The sequence below is a fragment of the Salmo salar genome, chromosome ssa13 (assembly GCF_905237065.1).
Source record: "Salmo salar chromosome ssa13, Ssal_v3.1, whole genome shotgun sequence".
NCBI classification, from domain to species: Eukaryota; Metazoa; Chordata; class Actinopteri; order Salmoniformes; family Salmonidae; genus Salmo; species Salmo salar.
In genome coordinates, this window is record NC_059454.1 from 71,676 (window position 1) to 92,900 (window position 21,225).

Genomic DNA, 21,225 nt, shown 5'->3' on the forward strand with positions numbered 1-21,225 from the left:
TCTGATACAGAATACAGCGATGTATCGTAATGTTGTCTTTCTGATACAGAATACAGCGATCTATCGTAATGTTGTCTTTCTGATACAGAATACAGCGATCTATCGTAATGTTGTCTTTCTGATACAGAATACAGTGATGTATCGTAATGTTGTCTTTCTGATACAGAATACAGCGATCTATCGTAATGTTGTCTTTCTGATACAGAATACAGCGATGTATCGTAATGTTGTCTTTCTGATACAGAATACAGCGATGTATCGTAATGTTGTCTTTCTGATACAGAATACAGCGATGTATCGTAATGTTGTCTTTCTGATACAGAATACAGCGATCTATCGCAATGTTGTATTTCTGATACAGAATACAGCGATGTATCGAAATGTTGTATTTCTGATACAGAATACAGCGATGTATCGTAATGTTGTCTTTCTGATACAGAATACAGCGATGTATCATAATGTTGTATTTTTGCCGGATCGCTTTTATATGTATTTTCAATCAACCAATCATGGCAAACTTTTATATGCATTATGCATTTTTAATTGTCCAATCAACCAATCACCACCTCTGACTCTTCTTTTCTTTAGGATTCATTAAAGAAGTATCCGTGTGGAGGGGAACACACCCCCAGCCCCATCGCCTCCGCTGTTCCTCTGTCTGCCGCCCCATCTCTGACCACTGACACTCAACTCACCGCAGTCACCACCACTACCGAGGCCGGTCACACCATCGCTCTGCTCGGGGACAAGAACGGATGGCTGCACAAGGTGTGTATACAAACACACACACACACACACACACACAGTAATGAGAGACACACACACACACACACACACACACACACACACACACACACACAGTAATGAGAGACACACACAGAGGCACACACACCATCGCATTGCTGGGGGACAAGAACGGGAGGCTGCACATCAGTGGCAGGGTGTTTCTGTAGGCTAAACTAGCTAGCTGCATTTGCTAGCTAAGTACGTGAAACTCTCTATTTCTCTGCTTCTCCTTCCTTTTGGAGGAAATTAATTTAAAAACTGTTCAACTATTGTCTTTCTCTCTCTTTGAGTCAACTACTCACCACATTTTATGCACTGCAGTGCTAGCTAACTGTAGCTTATGCTTTCAGTACTAGATTAATACTCTGATCCTTTGATTGGGTGGACAACATTTCAGTTCATGCTGCAAGAGCTCTGAGAGGTCGGAGGACATCCTCCAGAAGTTGTCATAATTACTGGGTAAGTCTATGGAAGGGGGTGAGAACCATGAGCCTCCTAGGTTTTGTATTGAAGTCAATGTACCCAGAGGAGGACGGAAGCTAGCTGTCCTCCGGCTACACCGTGGTGCTAACCTACAGAGTGCTGTTGAAGCTACTATAGACCTTCATTACAAAACAGTGTGTTTTTAATAAATTATTTGGTGACGTGACTATATTTAGTATAGTTTTATATAAAATGGATAACTTTAAATGTTTCGCAATTTTTATATTTATGAAATTCACTGAGGAGGCTGGTCCTCCCCCAGGCAACCCAGGGACTCCCATCGTATGTTAGCAATCTATTTGAATTTTTTTCTCGTCTTATTTTCTGGTGATTATAAAGGCAAGGCGAAGTTATCAACATTTTTCAAATGAATAGATTTGGTAGATTAGTTTTAAATGATGTGTTACCTCTCCACATTATAATTGGATGATGAAGTGTAAAGTCTAACGTAGCCTATCAGAACAGCTGTTTAGTTGGTTAAAGGTTAGCCATGTGTTGGCAAAAACATTATGTCCAAGTCAACAAAGCTTATCAGCAGGCAGCGGCTGCCGGGTGCTTTTTTTTTAAAGCTTATGTCACGTTCTCCATTACACCATTACACATTCTCCATTACACCATTACACGTTCTCCATTACACGTTCTCCATTACACGTTCTCAATTACACCATTACACCTGTCCATTACACGTTCTCCATTACACGTTCTCCATTACACCATTACACGTTCTTCATTACACGTTCTCCATTGCATGTTCTCAATTACACCATTACACGTTCTCCATTACACCATTACACGTTCTCCATTACACGTTCTCCATTACACCATTACACGTTCTCCATTACACGTTCTCCATTACACCATTACACGTTCTCCATTACACGTTCTCCATTCCACGTTCTCCATTACACCATTACATGTTCTCCATTATACGTTCTCCATTACACCATTACACGTTCTCCATTACACGTTCTCAATTACACGTTCTCCATTACACCATTACACGTTCTCCATTACACGTTCTCCATTACACCATTACACGTTCTCCATTACACGTTCTCCATTACACGTTCTCCATTCTCCATTACACCATTACACGTTCTCTGTTCTATATTACACCATTACACGTCTCCTTTACACATTCTCTCCATTACACGTTCTCCACTACACGTTCTCCATCCCACGTTCTCCGTCCCACGTTCTCCATTTGCAATATTAGGAGTTAGGAAATAAAGTTGACATCATTAGAAATAAGATATTATGACTCGTGTATGTACAGCGCCTTCAGAAAGTATTCACACCCCTTGACTTTTTCCACATTTTGTTGCGTTACAGCCTGAATTTAACATTTAAAAAAAGCAATGATCATGGTGGAGTTATTAATTACACTGTGGATGGTGTATCAATACACCCAGTCACTACAAAGACACAGGCTACAGATGCTTAACGGTGACTAGTTAGTTGAATGGCTGTGATAAGAGAAAATGGAGTATGGATCAACATCATCGTTAATCCATACTCAGTGGAAAGAAGTAAGCCTGTACAGAAAATAAATATTCCAAAACACTAATGTAAAAGTGCCAAAAAATGTGCCATATTAACTTTATGCAACAGAGCACATCACTGAGTACCACTCTTCATATTTTCAATCATGGTGGTGGCTGCATCATGTTATGGGTATGCTTGTCATCGTTAAGGATTAGGGAGCATGGTGGTGAGCATGGTGGTGGCTGCATCATGTTATGGGTATGCTTGTCATCATTAAGGATTAGAGAGCATGGTGGTGGCTGCATCATGTTATGGGTATGCTTGTCATCATTAAGGATTAGAGAGCATGGTGGTGGCTGCATCATGATATGGGTATGCTTGTCATCATTAAGGATTAGAGAGCATGGTGGTGTCTGCATCATGTTATGGGTATGCTTGTCATCATTAAGGATTAGAGAGCATGGTGGTGTCTGCATCATTTTATCGGTATGCTTGTCATCATTAAGGATTAGAGAGCATGGCGATGTCTGCATCATGTTATGGGTATGCTTGTCATCATTAAGGATTAGAGGGCATGGTGGTGGCTGCATCATGTTATGGGTACGCTTGTCATCATTAAGGATTAGAGAGCATGGTGGTGGCTGCATCATGTTATGGGTATGCTTGTCATTGGCAAGGACTAGAGAGTTTTTTAGGATAGATAGAAACGGAATAGAACTAAGCACAGGCAAAACCCTAGAGGAAAACCTCGTTCAGTCTGCTTTCCACCAGACGCTGGGAGATGAATTCTCCTTTCAGCAGGACAATAACATAAAACACAAGGCCAAATCCACACTGGAGTTGCTTACCAAGTAGACATCGTTCCTTAGTGGCCTAGTTACAGTTTTGACTTAAATCTACTTGAAAATATATGGCAAAGACTTGTAAATGACTCTTTAGCAATGATCAACAACCAACTTGACAGAGCTTGAAGAATTCTTTAAAAGAATAATGTGCAAATATTGTACAGTCCAGGTGTGCGAAGGTCTCAGAGTTACCCAGAAGGACTCACAGCTGTAATCGCTGACAAAAGATGATTCTAACATGTATTGACTCAGGGGTGTGAATACTTATGTAAATTAGATTGGTCTGTATTTCATTTTCAATACATTTTTAGGGGGGAAAAAAAAATCATGTTTTCACATTGTCGTTATGGGTTGTTGTGTGGGTGGGTGATAAGTAACACAAAAAAATATGTAATTTGTCAAGGGGTATGAACAATTTCTGAAGGCACAAAATATGTTTACCCTGTTGTTGCTATATATATATATATATATATATATATATATATATATATATATATATATATATAAAATAAAGGTAAAAATATTCATAAAAACATTGAAATTATAAATTGCGGACCCTCTGCCCAGTTGAATACCCATGCACTAGGCTATTGTATATTTTGAATACTATATTTAATACTGTGACTACATAACAGAGTCAACAGGCGGATTGGACACCCCTGATATAGACGGACCCCCCTGATATAGACAGGCCCCCCTGATATAGACGTTCAACTGGTGGATTGGTCCCCCCTGATATAGTCGGGCCCCCCTGATATAGACGGGCCCCCATGATATAGACAGGCCCCCCTGATATAGACGGGCCCCCCTGATATAGACGTTCAACAGGGGGATTGGGCCCCCCTGATATAGACGGGCCCCCTGATATAGACGGGCCCCCCTGATATAGATGGGCCCCCCTGATATAGACGGGGCCCCTGATATAGACGGGCCCTCCTGATATAGACGGGCCCCCCTGATATAGATGGGCCCCCCTGATATAGACGTTCAACAGGCGGATTGGGCCCCCCTGATATAGACGGGCCCCCCTGATATAGACGTTCAACAGGCGGATTGGGCACCCCTGATATAGATGGGCCCCCTGATTTAGACGGGCCCCCCTGATATAGATGGGCCCCCCTGATATAGACGTTCAACAGGGGGATTGGGCCCCCTGATATAGACGGGCCCCCCCTGATATAGACGGGCCCCCCCTGATATAGACGGGCCCCCCTGATATAGACGGGCCCACTGATATAGACGGGCCCCCCTGATATAGACGGGCCCCCCTGATATAGACGGGCCCCCTGATATAGGCGTTCAACAGGGGGATTGGGCCCCCCTGATATAGACGGGCCCCCCTGATATAGACGTTCAACAGGGGGATTGGGAACCCCTGATATAGATGGGCCCCCCTGATATAGACGTTCAACAGGGGGATTGGGCACCCCTGATATAGACGGGCCCCCCTGATATAGACTTTTAATTACTTAACACTATGACTGTAGCCTACAAATGAAATGTTGTTTGTCACATGCTTAGCAAACAACAGGTGTAGACTTACATTGACATGCTGACTGACGGGTCCTTTTCCAACAATACAGAGTTAAAGATAAAACAGAAAATAGAAAGAGTGACTTGAGGAATAAATACACAGTGAATAATAATGATAATAATGAGTAAAAATAACATGGCTTTATATACAGGAAGTACCAGGTAATAACATAGCTTTACATACAGTAAGTACCAGGTAATAACATGGCTATATACAGGGAGTACCAGGTAATAACATGGCTAAATACAGGGAGTACCAGGTAATAACATGGCTATATACAGGAAGTACCAGGCAATAACATTGCTTTACATACAGTAAGTACCAGGTAATAACATGGCTATATACAGGGAGTACCAGGTAATAACATGGCTATATACAGGAAGTACCAGGCAATAACATGGCTATATACAGGAAGTACCAGGTAATAACATGGTTATATACAGGAAGTACCAGGAAATAACATGGTTATATACAGGAAGTACCAGGTAATAACATGGTTATATACAGGAAGTACCAGGAAATAACATGGCTATATACAAGAAGTACCAGGTAACAACATGGTTATATACAGGAAGAACCAGGTAATAACATGGCTATATACAGGAAGTACCAGGTAATAACATGGCTATATACAGGAAGTACCAGGTAATAACATGGCTATATACAGGAAGTACCAGGTAATAACATGGCTATATACAGGAAGTACCAGGAAATAACATGGCTATATACAGGAAGTACCAGGTAGCAACATGGCTATATACAGGAAGTACCAGGTAATAACATGGCTATATATATATATGGAGCAGCAGCAGTGTATGTGTGTGTGGGGGGGGGCGGTGTAGTAGAGTCCAATGGTTTGGATAAAAGGCGTGTGTGGAACAGCCCTTGGCAGGAAAGATTTCCCACCCCTACTTTCAGCTACATTACAAACCTGGGCCCACACCGGCTGCCCACCCCAGAGCTAGACTCTTCATTAGTACTGTGTTAAACACTACCACTGTTCCACCAGGCAGTTCCACAGAGAGTTAATTAACATGAAACATGTTGCTAATGTGAATTATTGATGAAACCAGATCCTGCTCAGCCCCACAATGCCTAGTGCTGCCTGCCAGTCCTCAGGGTAGATACCTTACACACACACACACACACACACACACACACACACACACACACACACACACACACACACACACACACACACACACACACACACACACACACACACACACACACACACACAGACAGCCACTCACACACTAACGAGACACTCCCTAATCACACGCAGAGCCCTATGGACACTGGTCTAAAGTAGCGCCCTATTAAGGGAATAGGCTGGTGTCATTTGGGACATAGACACAAAGTGTTACACAGAGATTAAGGTTTTCTGTTGAAGAGAAGAGACTTCTGTTCTCTGTTCAGAACGCCCACCCACCTGAGACACCTAGGTCTGTTCAGAACGCACCTCCCACCTGAGACACCTAGGTCTGTTCAGAACGCCTTCCTGAGACACCTAGGTCTGTTCAGAAGGCCTTCCCACCTGAGACACCTAGGTCTGTTCAGAAGGCCTTCCCACCTGAGACACCTAGGTCTGTTCAGAACGCCTTCCCACCTGAGACACCTGGGTCTGTTCAGAACGCCTTCCTGAGACACCTAGGTCTGTTCAGAACGCCTTCCTGAGACACCTAGGTCTGTTCAGAACGCCTTCCTGAAACACCTAGGTCTGTTCAGAACGCCTTCCTGAGACACCTAGGTCTGTTCAGAACGCCCTCCCACCTGAGACACCTAGGTCTGTTCAGAACGCCTTCCCACCTGAGACACCTAGGCCTGTTCAGAACGCCTTCCTGAGACACCTAGGTCTGTTCAGAACGCCTTCCTGAGACACCTAGGTCTGTTCAGGACGCCTTCCTGAGACACCTAGGTCTGTTCAGGACGCCTTCCTGAGACACCTAGGTCTGTTCAGAATGCCTTCCTGAGACACCTAGGCCTGTTCAGAACGCCTTCCTGAGACACCTGGGTCTGTTCAGAACGCCTTCCTGAGACATGATTATGGGGTTGGGGTGCCTGATTGGTTGTTGGGGTGGGGTGCCTGATTGGTTGTGGGGTGCCTGATTGGTTGTGGGGGTTGGATGCCTGATTGGTTGTGGGGGTGGGATGCCTGATTGGTTGTGGGGGTGGGATGCCTGATTGGTTGTGGGGTGCCTGATTGGTTGTGGGGGTGGGGTGCCTGATTGGTTGTGGGGGTGGGGTGCCTGATTGGTTGTGGGGGTGGGGTGCCTGATTGGTTGTGGGGGTGGGGTGCCTGATTGGTTGTTGGGGTGGGGTGCCTGATTGGTTGTGGGGTTGGGGTGCCTGATTGGTTGTGGGGGTGGGGTGCCTGATTGGTTGTGGGGGTGGGGTGCCTGATTGGTTGTGGGGGTGGGGTGCCTGATTGGTTGTTGGGGTGGGGTGCCTGATTGGTTGTGGGGTTGGGGTGCCTGATTAGTTGTGGGGTGGGGTGCCTGATTGGTTGTGGGGGTGGGGTGCCTGATTGGTTGTGGGTCTGGGGTGCCTGATTGGTTGTGGGGGTGGGGTGCCTGATTGGTTGTGGTGATGGGGTCTGATTGGTTGTTGGGGTGGGGTGCCTGATTGGTTGTGGGGGTGGGATGCCTGATTGGATGTGGGGTGCCTGATTGGTTGTGGGGGTGGGGTGCCTGATTGGTTGTTGGGGTGGGATGCCTGATTGGTTGTTGGGGTGGGATGCCTGATTGGTTGTGGGGGTGGGGTGCCTGATTGGTTGTGGGGGTGGGGTGCCTGATTGGTTGTGGGGGTGGGGTGCCTGATTGGTTGTGGGGGTGGAGTGCCTGATTGGTTGTTGGGGTGGGGTGCCTGATTGGTTGTTGGGGTGGGGTGCCTGATTGGTTGTGGGGGTGGGGTGCCCAGCCTCCCCTAGCCCCCATGTAATTCCAACTGAAAAACGTTCCTAGTGGTTTTCATTGTAAAATATTCCCAGCCAGGTCTCCCTAATGTTGATGTGTATGTAAATAGGGATTCTATTGATGTGCCTGTGCCATGTGTACAGCAGTCTGTCAGTGTTTTGGACACAAGCTGTGCATCCTGGGTAGGAGGGGGATAATATGGCCGCAGGGGTGGATCACGTGTCCACATCGCGGTGGTTTGTGTTTGTATCTAGCGCGGAGGCGTCTTACCCCGGGGCGGAAAGGGTAACAGAAGGCGAACGAATAACCCCAGCTTCTCCTAACGCAGGAGGTGTGTGTGTGTGTGATGTCTGAAGGCAACGCAGTAGGACATGTTCTGACTGCTGATTGGTTAGTGGTCCCAGAGGGAATGCCATGTGCAGTGCATTGTGGGCCAGCACTGTGAGGAGGATTGTGTGCCAAATGGCACCTATTCCCTACATTTCTTTACAGGGAAGGAAAACATTTGTGTTACATTACTGAGATATGTGTATCTCTATGCGAAGCTCCTCCATTATACCATTACAAAATTTACGGAATTACAGAATATGAAGTGTTCTAGTCAGAGATGGAAGAGGAAGTGAGACATCCAACTCCTTCTTTTTATTTTTCTGTTTCAATAAAAATCTATGAACTAAGTAGACCAGATCCAGCTGCTATCATATTGTTGTCTTTGGGGGAGCTGCCCCCTTAAGTAGACAGGAACTGACTATATATATTTTTTTTCAATGCTAAAGGGGCCTGAGTGAACTATCTTAATTTATCCAGCATCTTTGGTTGTAGTGTCCGGAAAACCTCTGAAAACCTACCTCTTCAAAGAGTATCTTGTTTAATGCCGCAAGTCTTTTCTTACTAGCACTGACTCTGCTGGTAGCTACTTATTGAGGTAACATGAGCCGACTCTAGCTAGGTAACGCGAGCCGACTCTAGCTAGGTAACGTTAGCCAACTCTAGCTAGGTAACGCCAACCGACTCTAGCTAGGTAACGCCAGCCAACTCTAGCTAGGTAACATCAGCCAACTCTAGCTAGGTAACATCAGCCGACTCTAGCTAGGTAACGCCAGCCGACTCTAGCTAGGTAACATCAGCCGACTCTAGCTAGGTAACGTCAGCCGACTAGCTAGGTAACATCAGCAGACTCTAGCTAGGTAACGCCAGCCGACTCTAGCTAGGTAACGCCAGCCGACTCTAGCTAGGTAACGCCAGCCGACTCTAGCTAGGTAACGCCAGCCGACTCTAGCTAGGTAACGCCAGCCGACTCTAGCTAGGTAACGCGAGCCGACTCTAGCTAGGTAACGCGAGCCGACTCTAGCTAGGTAACGCGAGCCGACTCTAGCTAGGTAACGCCAGCCGACTCTAGCTAGGTAACGCGAGCCGACTCTAGCTAGGTAACGCGAGCCGACTCTAGCTAGGTTTACATCCAATGGCTTAAAATAAAGGAGAAACGCAAACTATAGGAGCTCAGATGCAAAAAGAATTTGAAGTAAAAGTTATTTTGTACCTCCAGCCAATCACAATCACTCTATTGAGAGATATTGCAGACTTGTTTAAAAATATGTTGTTCATCTCATTAAGAACAAACAGGAGAACAAATCTTTCCATAATTTACCTCAGGATGAAATACAAGCTTTGCTTGATTTACAATCCGATACGTCAGTCCTTACCCTCCCTGCTGATAAGGGTGGGTCGGTTGGTCAATCCGATACGTCAGTCCTTACCCTCCCTGCTGATAAGGGTGGGTCGGTTGGTCAATCCGATACGTCAGTCCTTACCCTCCCTGCTGATAAGGGTGGGTCGGTTGGTCAATCCGATACGTCAGTCCTTACCCTCCCTGCTGATAAGGGTGGGTCGGTTGGTCAATCTGATACGTCAGTCCTTACCCTCCCTGCTGATAAGGGTGGGTGGGTTGTACTCATGAATAGGACCGTTTATGTAAATTAGTTTTATAGACAACTGCTTGACAACACCTTTTACAAGAAACTCTGAAGTGACCCCACTTCCCAATTTCAGAAAACTATCTTTACTGTCCTAGATGAGTATTTAAGTTCTGGTCAGATAACCAAAAAAGATCACGACTTTTTGGCTATTCAACACCCTAAAATTGCCATTGTAGCGGGCATTGACGCAGTAACGGCCCCTCTATCGACTTCTGTTGACTTTTTTATAAGACCACTCGCAGAACAGCTCCCCTCCTAAAGGACACCAGCAGTATGCTCTCAGAACAGCTCCCCTCCTAAAGGACACCAGCAGTATGGTCTCAGAACAGCTCCCCTCCTAAAGGACACCAGCAGTATGATCTCAGAACAGCTCCCCTCCTAAAGGACACCAGCAGTATGATCTCAGAACAACTCCCCTCCTAAAGGACACCAGCAGTATGATCTCAGAACAGCTCCCCTCCTAAAGGACACCAGAAGTATGATCTCAGAACAGCTCACCTCCTAAAGGACACCAGCAGTATGATCTCAGAACAGCTCCCCTCCTAAAGGACACCAGCAGTATGGTCTCAGAACAGCTCCCCTCCTTTGTAAAGGACACCAGCAGTATGATCTCAGAACAGCTACCCTCCTAAAGGACACCAGCAGTATGGTCTCAGAACAGCTCCCCTCCTAAAGGACACCAGCAGTATGGTCTCAGAACAGCTCCCCTCCCTAAGGACACCAGCAGTATGGTCTCAGAACAGCTCCCCTCCTTAAGGACACCAGCAGTATGGTCTCAGAACAGCTCCCCTCCTAAAGGACACCAGCAGTATGGTCTCAGAACAGCTCCCCTCCTTTGTAAAGGACACCAGCAGTATGATCTCAGAACAGCTCTCCTCCTAAAAGACACCAGCAGTATGGTCTCAGAACAGCTCCCCTCCTAAAGGACACCAGCAGTATGGTCTCAGAACAGCTCCCCTCCTAAAGGACACCAGCAGTAAGGTCTCAGAACAGCTCCACTCCTAAAGGACACCAGCAGTATGGTCTCAGAACAGCTCCCCTCCAAAAGGACACCAGCAGTATGATCTCAGAACAGCTCCTCTCCTAAAGGACACCAGCAGTATGATCTCAGAACATCTCCCCTCCTAAAGGACACCAGCAGTATGATCTCAGAACAACTCCCCTCCTAAAGGACACCAGCAGTATGATCTCAGAACAGCTCCCCTCCTAAAGGACACCAGAAGTATGATCTCAGAACAGCTCCCCTCCTAAAGGACACCAGCAGTATGATCTCAGAACAGCTCCCCTCCTAAAGGACACCAGCAGTATGATCTCAGAACAGCTACCCTCCTAAAGGACACCAGCAGTATGGTCTCAGAACAGCTCGTCTCCTAAAGGACACCAGCAGTATGGTCTCAGAACAGCTCCCCTCCCTAAGGACACCAGCAGTATGGTCTCAGAACAGCTCCCCTCCTTAAGGACACCAGCAGTATGGTCTCAGAACAGCTCCCCTCCTAAAGGACACCAGCAGTATGGTCTCAGAACAGCTCCCCTCCTTTGTAAAGGACACCAGCAGTATGATCTCAGAACAGCTCTCCTCCTAAAAGACACCAGCAGTATGGTCTCAGAACAGCTCCCCTCCTAAAGGACACCAGCAGTATGGTCTCAGAACAGCTCCCCTCCTAAAGGACACCAGCAGTAAGGTCTCAGAACAGCTCCACTCCTAAAGGACACCAGCAGTATGGTCTCAGAACAGCTCCCCTCCAAAAGGACACCAGCAGTATGATCTCAGAACAGCTCCTCTCCTAAAGGACACCAGCAGTATGATCTCAGAACATCTCCCCTCCTAAAGGACACCAGCAGTATGATCTCAGAACAACTCCCCTCCTAAAGGACACCAGCAGTATGATCTCAGAACAGCTCCCCTCCTAAAGGACACCAGAAGTATGATCTCAGAACAGCTCCCCTCCTAAAGGACACCAGCAGTATGATCTCAGAACAGCTCCCCTCCTAAAGGACACCAGCAGTATGGTCTCAGAACAGCTCCCCTCCTTTGTAAAGGACACCAGCAGTATGATCTCAGAACAGCTACCCTCCTAAAGGACACCAGCAGTATGGTCTCAGAACAGCTCCCCTCCTAAAGGACACCAGCAGTATGGTCTCAGAACAGCTCCCCTCCCTAAGGACACCAGCAGTATGGTCTCAGAACAGCTCCCCTCCTTAAGGACACCAGCAGTATGGTCTCAGAACAGCTCCCCTCCTAAAGGACACCAGCAGTATGGTCTCAGAACAGCTCCCCTCCTAAAGGACACCAGCAGTATGGTCTCAGAACAGCTCCCCTCCTTTGTAAAGGACACCAGCAGTATGATCTCAGAACAGCTACCCTCCTAAAGGACACCAGCAGTATGGTCTCAGAACAGCTCCCCTCCTAAAGGACACCAGCAGTATGGTCTCAGAACAGCTCCCCTCCCTAAGGACACCAGCAGTATGGTCTCAGAACAGCTCCCCTCCTTAAGGACACCAGCAGTATGGTCTCAGAACAGCTCCCCTCCTAAAGGACACCAGCAGTATGATCTCAGAACAGCTCCCCTCCTAAAGGACACCAGAAGTATGATCTCAGAACAGCTCCCCTCCTAAAGGACACCAGCAGCATGATCTCAGAACAGCTCCCCTCCTAAAGGACACCAGCAGTATGGTCTCAGAACAGCTCCCCTCCTTTGTAAAGGACACCAGCAGTATGATCTCAGAACAGCTCTCCTCCTAAAAGACACCAGCAGTATGATCTCAGAACAGATCCCCTCCTAAAGGACACCAGCAGTATGATCTCAGAATAGCTCTCCTCCTAAAGGACACCAGCAGTATGATCTCAGAATAGCTCTCCTCCTAAAAGACACCAGCAGTATGATCTCAGAACAGATCCCCTCCTAAAGGACACCAGCAGTATGATCTCAGAATAGCTCTCCTCCTAAAGGACACCAGCAGTATGATTTCAGAACAGCTCCCCTCCTAAAGGACACCAGCAGTATGATCTCAGAACAGCTCTCCTCCTAAAGGACACCAGCAGTATGGTTTCAGTACAGCTCCCCTCCTAAAGGACACCAGCAGTATGGTCTCAGAACAGCTCCCCTCCTAAAGGACACCAGCAGTAAGGTCTCAGAACAGCTCCACTCCTAAAGGACACCAGCAGTATGGTCTCAGAACAGCTCCCTTCCAAAAGGACACCAGCAGTATGATCTCAGAACAGCTCCTCTCCTAAAGGACACCAGCAGTATGATCTCAGAACATCTCCCCTCCTAAAGGACACCAGCAGTATGATCTCAGAACAACTCCCCTCCTAAGGGACACCAGCAGGATGGTCTCAGAACAGCTCCCCTCCTAAAGGACACCAGCAGTATTGTCTCAGAACAGCTCCCCTACTAAAGGACACCAGCAGTATGATCTCAGAACAGCTCCCCTCCTAAAGGACACCAGCAGGATGGTCTCAGAACAGCTCCCCTCCTAAAGGACACCAGCAGTATGGTCTCAGAACAGCTCCCCTCGTAAAGGACACCAGCAGTATGGTCTCAGAGCAGCTCCCCTCCTAAAGGACACCAGCAGTATGATCTCAGAACAGCTCCCCTCCTAAAGGACACCAGCAGTATGATCTCAGAACAGCTCCCCTCCTAAAGGACACCAGCAGTATGATCTCAGAACCCCTCCCCTCCTAAATGTGACCAGCAGTATGATCTCAGAACAGCTCCCCTCCTAAAGGACACCAGCAGTATGGACTCAGAACAGCTCCCCTCCTAAAGGACACCAGCAGTATGGTCTCAGAAGAGCTCCCCTCCTAAAGGAAACCAGCAGTATGGTCTCAGAACAGCTCCCCTCCTAAAGGACACCAGCAGTATGGTCTCAGAACAGCTCCCCTCCTAAAGGACACCAGCAGTATGATCTCAGAACAGCTCTCCTCCTAAAGGACACCAGCAGTATGATCTCAGAACAGCTACCCTCCTAAAGGACACCAGCAGTATGGTCTCAGAACAGCTCCCCTCCTAAAGGACACCAGCAGTATGGTCTCAGAACAGCTCCCCTCCTAAAGGACACCAGCAGTATGATCTCAGAACAGCTCCCCTCCTAAAGGACACCAGCAGTGTGATTTCAGAACAGCTCCCCTCCTAAAGGACACCAGCAGTATGATCTCAGAACAGATCCCCTCCTAAAGGACACCAGCAGTATGATCTCAGAACAGCTCCCCTCCTAAAGGACACCAGCAGCATGGTCTCAGAACAGCTCCCCTCCTTTGTAAAGGACACCAGCAGTATGATCTCAGAACAGCTCTCCTCCTAAAGGACACCAGCAGTATGATCTCAGAACAGCTCCCCTCCTAAAGGACACCAGCAGTATGATCTCAGAACAGATCCCCTCCTAAAGGACACCAGCAGTATGGTCTCAGAACAGCTCCCCTCCTAAAGGACACCAGCAGTATGATCTCAGAACAGCTCTCCTCCAAAAGGACACCAGCAGTATGATCTCAGAACAGATCCCCTCCTAAAGGACACCAGCATTATGATCTCAGAACAACTCCCCTCCTAAAGGACACCAGCAGTATGATCTCAGAACAGCTCCCCTCCTAAAGGACACCAGCAGTATGATCTCAGAACAGCTCACCTCCTAAAGGACACCAGCAGTATGGTTTCAGAACAGCTCCCCTCCTAAAGGACACCAGCAGTATGGTCTCAGAACCCCTCCCCTCCTAAATGTGACCAGCAGTATGATCTCAGAACAGCTCCCCTCCTAAAGGACACCAGCAGTATGGACTCAGAACAGCTCCCCTCCTAAAGGACACCAGCAGTATGGTCTCAGAAGAGCTCCCCTCCTAAAGGACACCAGCAGTATGGTCTCAGAACAGCTCCCCTCCTAAAGGACACCAGCAGTATGATCTCAGAACAGCTCCCCTCCTAAAGGACACCAGCAGTATGATCTCAGAACAGCTCCCCTCCTAAAGGACACCAGCAGTATGATCTCAGAACAGCTCCCCTCCTAAAGGACACCAGCAGTATGGTCTCAGAACAGCTCCCCTCCTAAAGGACACCAGCAGTATGATCTCAGAACAGCTCCCCTCCTAAAGGACACCAGCAGTATGGTCTCAGAACAGCTCCCCTCCTAAAGGACACCAGCAGTGTGATCTCAGAACAGCCTCCCTCCTTAAAGACACCAGCAGTATGATCTCAGAACAGCTCCCCTCCTAAAGGACACCAGCAGTATGATCTCAGAACAGCTCCCCTCCTAAACGACACCAGCAGTATGGTCTCAGAACAGCTCCCCTCCTTAAAGGACACCAGCAGTATGATCTCAGAACAGCTCTCCTCCTAAAGGACACCAGCAGTATGGTCTCAGAACAGCTCCCCTCCTAAAGGACACCAGCAGTATGGTCTCAGAACAGCTCCCCTCCTAAAGGACACCAGCAGTATGGTCTCAGAACAGCTCCACTCCTAAAGGACACCAGCAGTATGGTCTCAGAACAGCTCCCCTCCAAAAGGACACCAGCAGTATGGTCTCAGAACAGCTCCCCTCCTAAAGGACACCAGCAGTATGATCTCAGAACAACTCCCCTCCTAAAGGACACCAGCAGTATGATCTCAGAACAGCTCCCCTCCTAAAGGACACCAGCAGTATGATCTCAGAACAGCTCACCTCCTAAAGGACACCAGCAGTATGATCTCAGAACAGCTCCCCTCCTAAAGGACACCAGCAGTATGGTCTCAGAACAGCTCCCCTCCTTTGTAAAGGACACCAGCAGTATGATCTCAGAACAGCTACCCTCCTAAAGGACACCAGCAGTATGATCTCAGAACAGCTCCCCTCCTAAAGGACACCAGCAGTATGATCTCAGAACAGCTCCCCTCCCTAAAGACACCAGCAGTATGGTCTCAGAACACCTCCCCTCCTAAAGGACACCAGCAGTATGGTCTCAGAACAGCTCCCCTCATAAAGGACACCAGCGGTATGGTCTCAGAACAGCTCCCCTCCTTTGTAAAGGACACCAGCAGTATGATCTCAGAACAGCTCTCCTCCTAAAAGACACCAGCAGTATGGTCTCAGAACAGCTCCCCTCCTAAAGGACACCAGCAGTATGGTCTCAGAACAGCTCCCCTCCTAAAGGACACCAGCAGTAAGGTCTCAGAACAGCTCCACTCCTAAAGGACACCAGCAGTATGGTCTCAGAACAGCTCCCCTCCAAAAGGACACCAGCAGTATGATCTCAGAACAGCTCCTCTCCTAAAGGACACCAGCATTATGATCTCAGAACAACTCCCCTCCTAAAGGACACCAGCAGTATGATCTCAGAACAGCTCCCCTCCTAAAGGACACCAGAAGTATGATCTCAGAACAGCTCACCTCCTAAAGGACACCAGCAGTATGATCTCAGAACAGCTCCCCTCCTAAAGGACACCAGCAGTATGATCTCAGAACCCCTCCCCTCCTAAATGTGACCAGCAGTATGATCTCAGAACAGCTCCCCTCCTAAAGGACACCAGCAGTATGGACTCAGAACAGCTCCCCTCCTAAAGGACACCAGCAGTATGGTCTCAGAAGAGCTCCCCTCCTAAAGGACACCAGCAGTATGGTCTCAGAACAGCTCCCCTCCTAAAGGACACCAGCAGTATGGTCTCAGAACAGCTCCCCTCCTAAAGGACACCAGCAGTATGATCTCAGAACAGCTCTCCTCCTAAAGGACACCAGCAGTATGATCTCAGAACAGCTCCCCTCCTAAAGGACACCAGCAGTATGGTCTCAGAACAGCTCCCCTCCTAAAGGACACCAGCAGTATGATCTCAGAACAGCTCCCCTCCTAAAGGACACCAGCAGTATGATCTCAGAACAGCTCCCCTCCTAAAGGACACCAGCAGTGTGATCTCAGAATAGCTCTCCTCCTAAAAGACACCAGCAGTATGATCTCAGAACAGATCCCCTCCTAAAGGACACCAGCAGTATGATCTCAGAACAGCTCCCCTCCTAAACGACACCAGCAGTATGGTCTCAGAACAGCTCCCCTCCTTTGTAAAGGACACCAGCAGTATGATCTCAGAACAGCTCTCCTCCTAAAGGACACCAGCAGTATGGTTTCAGAACAGCTCCCCTCCTAAAGGACACCAGCAGTATGGTCTCAGAACAGCTCCCCTCCTAAAGGACACCAGCAGTAAGGTCTCAGAACAGCTCCACTCCTAAAGGACACCAGCAGTATGGTCTCAGAACAGCTCCCCTCCAAAAGGACACCAGCAGTATGATCTCAGAACAGCTCCTCTCCTAAAGGACACCAGCAGTATGATCTCAGAACAACTCCCCTCCTAAAGGACACCAGCAGTATGATCTCAGAACAGCTCCCCTCCTAAAGGACACCAGAAGTATGATCTCAGAACAGCTCACCTCCTAAAGGACACCAGCAGTATGATCTCAGAACAGCTCCCCTCCTAAAGGACACCAGCAGTATGGTCTCAGAACAGCTCCCCTCCTTTGTAAAGGACACCAGCAGTATGATCTCAGAACAGCTACCCTCCTAAAGGACACCAGCAGTATGGTCTCAGAACAGCTCCCCTCCTAAAGGACACCAGCAGTATGGTCTCAGAACAGCTCCCCTCCCTAAGGACACCAGCAGTATGGTCTCAGAACACCTCCCCTCCTTAAGGACACCAGCAGTATGGTCTCAGAACAGCTCCCCTCATAAAGGACACCAGCAGTATGGTCTCAGAACAGCTCCCCTCCTTTGTAAAGGACACCAGCAGTATGATCTCAGAACAGCTCTCCTCCTAAAAGACACCAGCAGTATGGTCTCAGAACAGCTCCCCTCCTAAAGGACACCAGCAGTATGGTCTCAGAACAGCTCCCCTCCTAAAGGACACCAGCAGTATGGTCTCAGAACAGCTCCCCTCCAAAAGGACACCAGCAGTATGGTCTCAGAACAGCTCCCCTCCAAAAGGACACCAGCAGTATGATCTCAGAACATCTCCCCTCCTAAAGGACACCAGCATTATGATCTCAGAACAACTCCCCTCCTAAAGGACACCAGCAGTATGATCTCAGAACAGCTCCCCTCCTAAAGGACACCAGAAGTATGATCTCAGAACAGCTCCCCTCCTAAAGGACACCAGCAGTATGATCTCAGAACAGCTCCCCTCCTAAAGGACACCAGCAGTATGGTCTCAGAACCCCTCCCCTCCTTAAATGACACCAGCAGTATGATCTCAGAACAGCTACCCTCCTAAAGGACACCAGCAGTATGGTCTCAGAACAGCTCCCCTCCTAAAGGACACCAGCAGTATGGTCTCAGAACAGCTCCCCTCCCTAAGGACACCAGCAGTATGGTCTCAGAACAGCTCCCCTCCTAAAGGACACCAGCAGTATGGTCTCAGAACAGCTCCCCTCCTAAAGGACACCAGCAGTATGGTCTCAGAACAGCTCTCCTCCTAAAGGACACCAGCAGTATGGTCTCAGAACAGCTCCCCTCCTTTTAAAGGACACCAGCAGTATGGTCTCAGAACAGCTACCCTCCTAAAGGACACCAGCAGTATGGTCTCAGAACAGCTCCCCTCCTAAAGGACACCAGCAGTATGGTCTCAGAACAGCTCCCCTCCCTAAGGACACCAGCAGTATGGTCTCAGAACAGCTCCCCTCCTTAAGGACACCAGCAGTATGGTCTCAGAACAGCTCCTCTCCTAAAGGACACCAGCAGTATGATCTCAGAACAGCTCCCCTCCTAAAGGACACCAGAAGTATGATCTCAGAACAGCTCCCCTCCTAAAGGACACCAGCAGTATGATCTCAGAACAGCTCCCCTCCTAAAGGACACCAGCAGTATGGTCTCAGAACAGCTCCCCTCCTTTGTAAAGGACACCAGCAGTATGATCTCAGAACAGCTCTCCTCCTAAAAGACACCAGCAGTATGATCTCAGAACAGCTCCCCTCCTAAAGGACACCAGCAGTATGATCTCAGAACAGCTCTCCTCCTAAAGGACACCAGCAGTGTGATCTCAGAATAGCTCTCCTCCTAAAAGACACCAGCAGTATGATCTCAGAACAGATCCCCTCCTAAAGGACACCAGCAGTATGATCTCAGAACAGCTCCCCTCCTAAACGACACCAGCAGTATGATCTCAGAAATGCTCCCCTCCTGTAAAGGACACCAGCAGTATGATCTCAGAACAGCTCTCCTCCTAAAGGACACCAGCAGTATGGTTTCAGAACAGCTCCCCTCCTAAAGGACACCAGCAGTATGGTCTCAGAACAGCTCCCCTCCTAAAGGACACCAGCAGTAAGGTCTCAGAACAGCTCCACTCCTAAAGGACACCAGCAGTATGGTCTCAGAACAGCTCCCTTCCAAAAGGACACCAGCAGTGTGATCTCAGAACAGCTCCTCTCCTAAAGGACACCAGCAGTATGATCTCAGAACATCTCCCCTCCTAAAGGACACCAGCAGTATGATCTCAGAACAACTCCCCTCCTAAGGGACACCAGAAGGATGGTCTCAGAACAGCTCCCCTCCTAAAGGACACCAGCAGTATTGTCTCAGAACAGCTCCCCTACTAAAGGACACCAGCAGTATGGTCTCAGAACAGCTCCCCTCCTTTAAAGGACACCAGAAGTATGATCTCAGAACAGCTCCCCTCCTAAAGGACACCAGCAGTATGATCTCAGAACAGCTCCCCTCCTAAAGGACACCAGCAGTATGGTCTCAGAACAGCTCCCCTCCTTTGTAAAGGACACCAGCAGTATGATCTCAGAATAGCTCTCCTCCTAAAGGACACCAGCAGTATGATTTCAGAACAGCTCCCCTCCTAAAGGACACCAGCAGTATGATCTCAGAACAGCTCTCCTCCTAAAGGACACCAGCAGTATGGTTTCAGAACAGCTCCCCTCCTAAAGGACACCAGCAGTATGGTCTCAGAACAGCTCCCCTCCTAAAGGACACCAGCAGTAAGGTCTCAGAACAGCTCCACTCCTAAAGGACACCAGCAGTATGGTCTCAGAACAGCTCCCCTCCTAAAGGACACCAGCAGTATGATCTCAGAACAATTCCCCTCCTAAGGGACACCAGCAGGATGGTCTCAGAACAGCTCCCCTCCTAAAGGACACCAGCAGTATTGTCTCAGAACAGCTCCCCTACTAAAGGACACCAGCAGTATGATCTCAGAACAGCTCCCCTCCTAAAGGACACCAGCAGGATGGTCTCAGAACAGCTCCCCTCCTAAAGGACACCAGCAGTATGGTCTCAGAACAGCTCCCCTCGTAAAGGACACCAGCAGTATGGTCTCAGAGCAGCTCCCCTCCTAAAGGACACCAGCAGTATGATCTCAGAACAGCTCCCCTCCTAAAGGACACCAGCAGTATGATCTCAGAACAGCTCCCCTCCTAAAGGACACCAGCAGTATGATCTCAGAACCGCTCCCCTCCTAAATGTGACCAGCAGTATGATCTCAGAACAGCTCCCCTCCTAAAGGACACCAGCAGTATGGACTCAGAACAGCTCCCCTCCTAAAGGACACCAGCAGTATGGTCTCAGAAGAGCTCCCCTCCTAAAGGACACCAGCAGTATGGTCTCAGAACAGCTCCCCTCCTAAAGGACACCAGCAGTATGGTCTCAGAACAGCTCCCCTCCTAAAGGACACCAGCAGTATGGTCTCAGAACAGCTCTCCTCCTAAAGGACACCAGCAGTATGGTCTCAGAACAGCTCCCCTCCTAAAGGACACCAGCAGTATGGTCTCAGAACAGCTCCCCTCCTAAAGGACACCAGCAGTATGATCTCAGAACAGCCCCCTCCTAAAGGACACCAGCAGTATGATCTCAGAACAGCTCCCCTCCTAAAGGACACCAGCAGTATGATCTCAGAACAGCTCTCCTCCTAAAAGACACCAGCAGTATGGTCTCAGAACAGCTCCCCTCCTAAAGGACACCAGCAGTATGGTCTCAGAACAGCTCCCCTCCTAAAGGACACCAGCAGTAAGGTCTCAGAACAGCTCCACTCCTAAAGGACACCAGCAGTATGGTCTCAGAACAGCTCCCCTCCAAAAGGACACCAGCAGTATGATCTCAGAACAGCTCCTCTCCTAAAGGACACCAGCAGTATGATCTCAGAACATCTCCCCTCCTAAAGGACACCAGCAGTATGATCTCAGAACAACTCCCCTCCTAAAGGACACCAGCAGTATGATCTCAGAACAGCTCCCCTCCTAAAGGAAACCAGAAG

The 21,225-nt window shown here is 48.5% G+C and overlaps 1 protein-coding gene across 1 annotated transcript in view; it reads left to right on the forward strand.

Moving 5' to 3' along the window:
- Nucleotides 1-21,225, forward strand: part of LOC106566319 (plexin-B3) — a 415,201-nt gene that overhangs the window by 22,011 nt on the left and 371,965 nt on the right. Inside the window, exon 2 of the mRNA XM_045692714.1 lies at nt 589-768. Coding sequence (XP_045548670.1) covers nt 589-768 — 180 coding nt within the window. The remainder of the gene's footprint in view (nt 1-588; nt 769-21,225) is intronic.